We start from the raw sequence: 9,505 nt of genomic DNA on the forward strand, positions 1-9,505 counted from the left end.
AGTAAGTATAAAGGAACCCGTCCGAGATTGACATGTTAAAACTGCTCCAAATGTCCATCTGTATATTTCATTCATTTGTTTGTTTTAGGTGAAAATATACAATGGGGTCCAGAAATCTGAGACAAAAAAGTTTTAGGACTTAACATGTAAAATGTAAGCCAAAACATTTCATGACATAAAACAACTAAAATATTTAATAATTTGTTTTAGGTCACTAATAAAGTAAGTAAATTTGTAACATTGATGTCAACTCCTTTGTACAGATCTTCTTGCTTGAATACTGTTGTATTCACTGACATACTAAATACCAAGAAAGACTTTGAAAAAATTAATGTTATTCAACATATTTTGAAATTATGAAAACAAAAAGCGCAAGTAAAAATGAGTATTCATTCAGAAACATTTTGCACTCCACTGTAGTTCATAAGCAAACAAATGAATAAGTTGTGTATTTCTGTGCATGTTTATATGATTCCTAAAAGGCTTTAAAGATGTAGGACTTGTAGTTTCTTATCTGTTCATTTCTAAGTTATGATTTGGGTTGTGCTGTTGTTAGTTAGTGATGCGTGTCTTGGCTTAATGAATTTGTCATAGTTTCGTTCATCTCTGCATGGGAGATTTTGTTCCATCGCTGCTAGCGGTCACAGTGACTCAGTAGTTGAATCATTCTGAAAAAGCGTCATAATTTTGCCAAAAGCATGCTCTGATTAAAGTTCAACATTAGAATGAGAGTCTCAAAAATGTCTAAAGGATAACCATATGGATGCTTTATGTAAGTACAAGTTGGTTGTTCACTTATTGTCTTATAACTTTTAGAGTATAAAATGTAATTTTATACCTGAATGATGTTCAGAGAATAAAAAAAAGAATAATTGCATCTTAACTGCTTTTGGGCCTTTTAGACCGCAGTCACGTTTTCATCTCCTTTTGCTCTGCTTTGGTTGGCCACCATCTCTTTAAATAATGAATTTGCACTAAAACCATGCATGCTTTGTTTTTTTGGTCATCAGAGACGGATGATCGCACACGTGCGTTCGCAGAGCGTGTGTTTGCTTCAGAGACCAAAGATGATGATGTCCGTGACGAGATATCCCTGTTTGATGTGGCTGATGACTGTCCTATCCTCAACCAGGAGCTGGTCGACCATGTAACCCAGGATGATGATGAGGAGAAGCGGTCAGTGTACAAGTTACACAATTATATACCTTTATATTTTAATGATATAACTGCTTTTTAATTAATGGGTTAGTGCACACAAAACTGAAAATTCAGCATTTAATTACTCACCCTCATGTCTTTCCAAACCTGTAATACTTTTGTTCAACTTCGGAACACAAACTTAGATATTTTTGATAAAATCCAAGAGCTTTCTGACCCTCCAAAGACGACAGACAATGGAGACTGACCCAGAAGAGAAGAAATCGTTGAATAAAATCATTATTTCTGTTTTTTTTGCACACAAAAATTATTCTCGTAGCTTCATAACATTACAGTTCACGCTGATGTCACATGGACTATTTTAATGATGTCCTTACTACCTTTCTGGGAACGTTTCAGTTGCATTACTGTCTACGCAGAATCAAGGAAGCTCTCGCGTTTCATCAAAAATGTCTTAAACGAAGGTCTTACAGGTTTGGAACGACATGAGGGTGAGTAATTAATGACAGAATTTTCATTTTTGAGTGAATTATCCGTTATGGTAAATAATTATTGTTTTGCTATTTGATACGATATAACTTTATACTGTATCTATTGGTGAGGATGCAGCATAAAAAGTTTTAGGGTACTGCCCACCTGTTGAAATAGGCTATACTATATTTAACAGCAATATCTATCATCAAGTCTAAACACGACGTCTACTCAAATTAAGTCTGTGTAAGTTAAGTGAATAATACCAAAGTCTCTTTAAGGTATTCCATAGTCTTTGATAATACTCGAATGTCGAATAAATTATTTTGTATTTTATTTTGCCGTCCGTAACTTTTGGCGCTCTAGCGGTTAATAAACAGAACTGCATGCGTGTTGCGGAAGAACATTGTAGCCGGAGCTACTTCTCTCTGTTTATGTTTATGTCGAATCACGCAGGTACTGGGCTATTCCGCAGCGGTACCTACCCGAACCAGTCTAAATAGTCCGAATATGAACACTTATTATAGGTGTACCGTAGTGACTCAGGACAAGCCAAAAACGGTTTGGAAAATGGATTCATGGTGTACTCGCTTATTATATAAATTTTGTACATTTCGAACACAAAAAAGTTACAGACTGCAGATTTAGTAACTACTTTTTTATTTGTAGTTTAGTATATTCCCCAAAGCTTGTGTTTTGGATTCTTTGGTCATTCTAAATTAGCCATTTGCACCTGGAAATGGTCATTGATTTTATTTAAATTGGCCTGTTCCCCTGTTCCAGAATGTAATACCAAATAACACAAAGTATACTGTTAAATGCGCTGTAAATGAAAATATAAACACTTCATAGTCTGTGAAAAAGGTCCACCCTAACCTAATCTTTAACCAATCCCCACACAGTAAGAAGTATCTCAGTCGCACTCAGCCCCTGCTAGAAGATAAACCAACCTACTTGGAGGTCCCACACTTCCAGAGAGTGTCCATCACTGGAGACTATGCCGCTGGGGTATGTTCCAACATATAACTTCCAGGAACTCACTGGAACATGTACATGTTATGCAAGTTTTGATTTGTACACTGCCCTTTGCAGGTAACTGGCTAGCTGAAATAGATCAGCTTAGGGGTATCTCCATCTTAGCAGGTGGAGCCCATCCCTGGATATGGTTTCTGAAATTTATATCTGACATTTAAGAGGGAAATTTAAGAGAGTTCAGGAATTCGCTTTTCACGTAGTCATCAGTTCTTGCCTACTCTTATCTAAGATTCAAAGTCATCCACCCTGGCATGACGTCAAGGACATTGTGACTTTTAAATATAGTGTCATCCAGTCAGCGCACTCTATGACTCCATATACATTTGCATTTGTCAACATATCACATTTCCACTCAGAGATACGGGCATTTCAAATATAACAATCAGCTTTGGCATTGCACAGAATCACATCCTTCCAAACTGTTCTGCAGGTGACCATGGATGACTTTGAGCTGGCCTGTAAGGGTTTGTACCGTGCCCTGACCATCAGAGAGAAGTACATGAGGCTGTCTTACCAGAGATTCCCTAACACTCCCTCTCAGTTCTTACGCAAGATTGAAGGAGAGAAGTGGAAACCTGAAGATCAAGTGCTCCCTAGTAATAACAAAAACAGAATTCCACGATAAAAACACAAATATTTGATTTAAAGGGATAGTTCACAAACCTGTAAGACCTTTGTTCATCTTTGGAACACAAATTAAGATATTTCTTTCTAAGAGAAGAAATCGTTAAATAAAGTCGTTATTTTTGCTTTCTTTGCGCACAAAAAGTATTCTCGTAGCCTTATAAAATTGCGGTTGAGCCACTGTTGTCACATGGACTATTTTAATGATGTCCTTGCTATGTTTCTGGACCTGGGAACATTTCAGTTGTGTTGCTGTCTATGGAGGGACAGAGAGCTCTCAGATTTCATCGAAAATATCTCAATTTGTGTTTCAAAGATTAACGAAGGTCTTACGGGATTGGACTGACAAGAGGGTGAGTAACTAATGACAGAATTTTCATTTTTGGGTGAACTATCCCTTTAACATAGCTGACTTAATACTTTTGCTTCTCTTTTTTTTCTCTCTTCTCTATTTTAAAATGTTGTGTTTGGTAACTGAAGAATGATTGTGTTTGTTGAATTCAGTGAAATATAACATTACTGTTGTGTTGCAGTCTTCACCTCTCCTCCTAAGTCTGGTGAGGATCCTTTCTGCACAAAGGACTTCCCACCTAGCCTCGGCTACGTCACTCGCATGAAGGATGGTGTTATCTTTGTCTACAAAGATGCAGCATCTGCTGATAAACACCAGCCTCTGAACCACCCCGGTCCGGATCTTGTCACCTTCATAGACGACATGAACTTCCTCATCGCCTTGATTGCTCAGGGCCCAACGTGAGTTCACAAAAGCACTGCAGATCTATATTCAATATTCTTTCTTTTCCATTTCATGTCACTATCCAAGTTTTTGCAGAAAAAAATAAATAATATGGTAAAAAAGTCAGTTTAAATGAATGTTACAGTACATATTTAACTATTATATTATATAATATCACATTCACTACCAATGAAAAGTTTGGAGACGATAAGATTTTTAAATCTGTTTGAAAGAAGTGTCTTATCTGCACTAAGGATGCATTTATTTGACGAAAATGCTGTAAAAGCAGTAATATATTTTTATTTAAAATAACTGTTGTATATTTTAATGTATTTTAAAATGTAATTTCTTTCTGTGATGGCAAATATAAGTTTTCAGCAGATATTACTCTCCATTAGTCTTCAGTGATCCATCAGAAATCATTCTGAATGTTGATTTGAACATTTCTTACTGTCATGCTGCTTAATATTGTTTAGATTTTTTTTTTTTTTTTTTTTGAGAATTCTTTCATGCTCAAAAGAACAGCATTTATTTGAAACAGAAAACTTTTGTAACATTATAAATGTCTTAATTGTCACTTTTGATCAATTTAATGCATCCTAGCTGAATAAAATATTTTCTTTGAAATCTCTTACTGACCTCAAACTTTTAAAGGCTATAGGTAGACAATAAAACGACTGTTTATTCTCTTATTAAATATGTTAATGGATCCTGGTGTTTTGTTTCTCAGAAAGACATACACTCATCGTCGTCTGAAGTTCCTCATGTCAAAATTCAATGTGCATGAGATGTTGAACGAGATGGAGGAAATTAAAGAGCTGAAGAAAAATCCCCACAGAGACTTTTACAACTGCAGAAAGGTATGACTCCCAATATGTCATATATACTGAAATAATTTACAGACTACCACAAATTTTGACAGTTATATTGTTGTTGTTATTGTAGGTGGATACTCACATCCACGCTGCTGCCTGCATGAACCAGAAGCATCTCCTCCGCTTCATCAAGAAGTCCTACCGTGTGGATGCGGATCGTGTGGTGCATGCTGCGAAGGGCAAGGAAATGACCATGAGGGAGCTTTTTGCATCTCTTAATCTGCACCCCTATGACCTGACTGTCGATTCCCTGGATGTGCATGCTGTAAGTATCACACAACATCTCACACAGGTTCTTAGCGCTCCTAATTACTTACAAGAACTGTTATTTGTGTTATTTCCAGTAATTTCTCACTCTACTTCATGCAGGGCAGACAAACCTTCCAGCGTTTTGATAAATTCAATGCCAAGTACAACCCTGTGGGTGCCAGTGAGCTGCGTGATCTTTATATGAAGACTGAGAACCACATATCCGGAGAGTATTTTGCCACCATTATTAAGGTAAGACTTGGGTGAACCATGCAGTTACTGATTTACACTAACGGGAAACCAATCAAATCAGCTGGAATCTCTGGAATCTCACAGGAAGTTGCTAGTGACCTGGAAGATGCCAGATACCAGTATGCAGAGCCTCGTCTGTCCATCTATGGCTGTAACCCTGATGAGTGGGCTAAGCTTGCAAGCTGGTTTAACAAGCACAGAGTCTTTTCTCCTCACCTCAAGTGGATGATTCAAGTGCCCAGAATCTAGTATGTGAACCCGTTTTGCTTCTCACACTCAGTCTTCATGGAAACTGTACTAACAGTTTATCTCTTGTCCCCTTTTAGTGACGTTTTCAGAGGCAGGAACTTTGTGCCACACTTTGGAAAAATGCTGGAAAACATCTTCCTCCCTGTTTTCCAAGCCACCATTGACCCAAACTCCAACCCAGAGCTTAGTGTCTTCTTGAAGCATGTGAGTGAATCTGGAAAATATAGTAATAGTAATACATAGGGAAATTTAAAAAAAACTTTTTTTTTTTACATTTTTTTAATGCTTCATTCAACAAGGGTGCATTAAATTGATCAAGAATGACAGGAAAGACATTTGTAATGTTATATTCATCAAACTATTCATTCTATTTATTAAAGATTCCTGAAAAAAATGTATCATGGCTTCCAAAAAAATAGCACAACTGTTTTCAATGTTGATATAATAATAATAATAAATGTTTCTTGAGCAACAAATCAGCATATTGTAATGATTTCTGAAGGATCATGTGACACTAAACACTGGAGTAATGATGCTGAAAATTCAGCTTTGTCATCACAGGAATATTACTGTAGCCTGTTAACCCTTTCATCCCTGCGTTTTGTCTCTCTACAGGTGACTGCTTTTGACAGTGTGGATGATGAGTCCAAACACAGTGGTCACATGTTTTCCACAAAGAGCCCCAAACCTGAGGAGTGGGACATCGCGAAGAACCCATCATATTCTTACTGGATTTACTACATGTATGCAAACATTGCCCGACTCAACCAGCTACGCAAGTAAGTATCTCAATAACACACAAAAAAGGCAAGCAGCTTTGTAGACTGGATAATTGCCATGCTTGCTACTATCATTACAGCCAATAATAGGGGTTTCCTTCCATCCCAAACCCCATGTAATAAACTTTAGTGTGTTCATCTCATTGACATGAATAATACCACTAATTGCACAGCCTGCAGGGAGAAGTGTGCTGTTACTTTTCTAAGCGATTGGAGTCCAAAATTTTAGCTGAGAATAATTCTTTTGGACTGTAAAAATTGACATTTATTTACATTTGTTAATGCTTTTGAAAAACCCTCCAGAGATGCAATTATTGGATCAAAAATGCCGTAATATTGTGAAATATTAGTATAATTTAAAATAACTATTTTATATTTGAATACGTTTTAAAATGTAATTTATTCCTGTGACGCAAAGCTGAATTTTCAGCATCATTACTCCAGTCACATTTCACATTTACGTCAGAAAATGTAAAAAATCTGAAATTGAACATTGTGTCATGTACATTTCATATGGAACACGGTTGTAGAACATTGATTAAATGTTCTTAGTTATATGCTAATCGTATTTGTACCTGACACATATCAGTAGTCAGCATTTCAGTGTGAGCGTGTATACGTAGGCACGTCGTCCTCAACTACATGTGACAACTATAAGGTTTCTCAGTAAAGTGTTAACATCACTCAAAAGTCAGTCGTGTGTCCATCATTCATCAACGGCGTACATAAACAAATAGATTATTAAAACCAGTCTATAAGAGGTTATTATATAAGAAAAGTTGCACTAAGATGCAATTTACTATGTGCTGTGTGTTTGTGGCGTCCAGGGAGAGAGGTATGAACACATTCCAGTTCAGACCTCACTGTGGTGAAGCTGGAGCTGTCACTCACCTGCTGGCCTGTTTCATGACTGCAGACAACATCTCTCACGGTCTCAACCTCAAGAAGGTTAATACACCATTTACCCTGACCATTAGGGGGCACAGTTAACCTTACCTCATACACTTTCTCTGTCTTCAAAATACACTGACTGTCTCCTCACGTTCCACAGAGCCCTGTCCTGCAGTATCTGTATTACATGGCCCAGGTCCCCATTGCCATGTCCCCACTCAGCAACAACAGTCTGTTCCTAGAGTACAGCAAGAACCCTCTGCTGGAGTTCCACAAGAAGGGACTGATGGTCTCTCTGTCCACTGATGACCCCATGCAGTTCCACTACACTAAGGTAAAGCTTCACCCATTTTCTCATGTGCAAAGTAGTTGCTTCTCCTCCCTCTCTTCCTTTGATTTGACATCGGTGTGTTTATTTGAATCCTGCATCACTAGGAGCCCCTTATGGAGGAATATGCCATTGCAGCCCAGGTGTTCAAGCTCAGCACCTGTGACATGTGTGAGATTGCCAGAAACAGTGTTCTCCAGAGTGGCCTGTCTGCTGAGGTGAGGGCACCTGACCAAACACATCACTAAAACATCACTGTTTTTTTTCTCATATGCATAATTTTACTGATCTAGACCCAATGTATATTCTTTTAGAATATAGCAAATGTTAAAGTTTTTTATTGTGTAACTACAGATACATATACATACACATACATATAATTATTTTAGCAATTCCATTTGGTAATGCTACTGGTGCAAAAAAATGTTTAATTAAATTACACAACTTCATGAGTACATGATTTTTGAGTCACAAATTATGTGTGTGTGTATGTGTTATTTTTATATTTTCAGTTTTAATTTGAACTTTACTTTAAAGCTCAATTGAATTAAAATATTTATAATACTAAAGTAACACAGATAAAAAAATTATATATATATATATATATATATATATATCAGTAACTTTGTTCTTTTTGCCATTTTTGTTTATTTTTTATATTTTTATTTAGCTTTTTTATATCAGTTTTATTTTTAGTCATTTTTCTACTTCAACTTAAACATATTTTATTTCATTTAGTTGCCAAGGGAACATTTCTCATTTTTAAGTTTAGGTTTTTCAGCTTTGTTTCAAATTACAAAAACTATTTTGACACATTCTACCTTTAGGTAACAATAACAACACTGATCTTAATGTTTTGGGGCTTTTTACACTTAAAAGCAAGAATGTAATGATTCCATATGTAATAATTATTTATTCCAACTTATTAATTTTGGGAGTTACACATCTAAAGAGAGTTAAGCAGTGTTTTTGTTGACTTTCAGTAGCATCATCTTCTTTAGAGTCGCATCTTTCTACATCAACACTAGTATTATACTGATTAAACTGAATCAACACCGAACTGAAAAACAACATTGCTGCCTTTTGTACAACTGTTGTGTTTACATCTGAATTGATCTCATTTCAACTTCATGATCTTTACACTGTTATTGATATAACCTAAAAAAATGACACTATTGTCTTTTAGAGCTGCTTTAATTGGGTTTCCATAATTGATTCTGCTATTTTCCTGTCTCTGTGAAGCTGCTTTGACACAATCTGTTTTGTATAAAGTACTATAGAAATAAAGGTGATTTGATATTGCAACATGATCTTTTTTTCTCACACAAAAAGGAAAAGATTCATTTCCTTGGTGCCAACTACATGAAGGACGGTCCTGAAGGCAATGACATCCGCAAAACCAACTTGGCTCAGATTCGCATGGCCTACCGCTACGAGACCCTGTGCTATGAGCTGAACCTCATTAGAGAGGGCGTGATGGCTGACTAAACAAACATGCACACATGAAAAGTGGATTGCTCTACACTCTTCTTAAATTGACATTTATGTTATCATCAATGTGAAGCCCATGAGATGACATCCATGAGAAACAGCCTATATCTTAATGAGAAATGACACTCTAGAGCATATACCGAGTCTTCTTGTACACAGGTGTCTGGTTCATCGTTGTCTTATGCAGTTTGTCTTATGTCTAATCTGTAGGTCAGGTTTACAGTTAACTAAGTTTACATCTCCTTTGTGACTTATTGTATTTTGTTTTTTGTGGTTGTGCTTTGGAAAAAAAAGCCTGTTACCGTTGACTCAGTAAACAAAATCTATATTTAAAATATACAGTGTTCTAATTTTTATTTTTATATTT

General features: G+C 36.3%; 1 protein-coding gene across 1 annotated transcript; it reads left to right on the plus strand.

Annotated features, from left to right (window-relative positions):
- Positions 1-1,012: 1,012 nt before the first annotated feature.
- Positions 1,013-9,475, plus strand: ampd1 (adenosine monophosphate deaminase 1 (isoform M)). The gene is made up of 14 exons (XM_058784520.1): positions 1,013-1,176; positions 2,532-2,637; positions 3,095-3,260; positions 3,822-4,041; positions 4,755-4,884; positions 4,970-5,164; positions 5,269-5,400; positions 5,485-5,648; positions 5,727-5,853; positions 6,265-6,428; positions 7,256-7,376; positions 7,480-7,653; positions 7,755-7,865; positions 8,980-9,475. The coding sequence occupies exons 3-14, from the start codon at positions 3,101-3,103 to the stop codon at positions 9,133-9,135; spliced, it is 1,854 nt and encodes a 617-aa protein (XP_058640503.1). The 5' UTR covers positions 1,013-1,176; positions 2,532-2,637; positions 3,095-3,100; the 3' UTR covers positions 9,136-9,475.
- The last annotated feature ends 30 nt before the right edge of the window (positions 9,476-9,505 follow it).

Source organism: Onychostoma macrolepis, chromosome 08 (genome assembly GCF_012432095.1).
Source record: "Onychostoma macrolepis isolate SWU-2019 chromosome 08, ASM1243209v1, whole genome shotgun sequence".
NCBI classification, from domain to species: Eukaryota; Metazoa; Chordata; class Actinopteri; order Cypriniformes; family Cyprinidae; genus Onychostoma; species Onychostoma macrolepis.

What these genes read in the sequence shown, in the direction of transcription:
- ampd1 (XM_058784520.1), top strand. Translation starts at nt 3,101, where the DNA reads ATGGATGACTTTGAGCTGGCCTGTAAGGGTTTGTACCGTGCCCTGACC. An exon ending in ATTTTGCCACCATTATTAAG is followed by an intron (nt 5,401 to 5,484) that starts GTAAGACTTGGG and finishes GGAATCTCACAG; the next exon opens with GAAGTTGCTAGTGACCTGGA. An exon ending in CGACTCAACCAGCTACGCAA is followed by an intron (nt 6,429 to 7,255) that starts GTAAGTATCTCA and finishes TGTGGCGTCCAG; the next exon opens with GGAGAGAGGTATGAACACAT.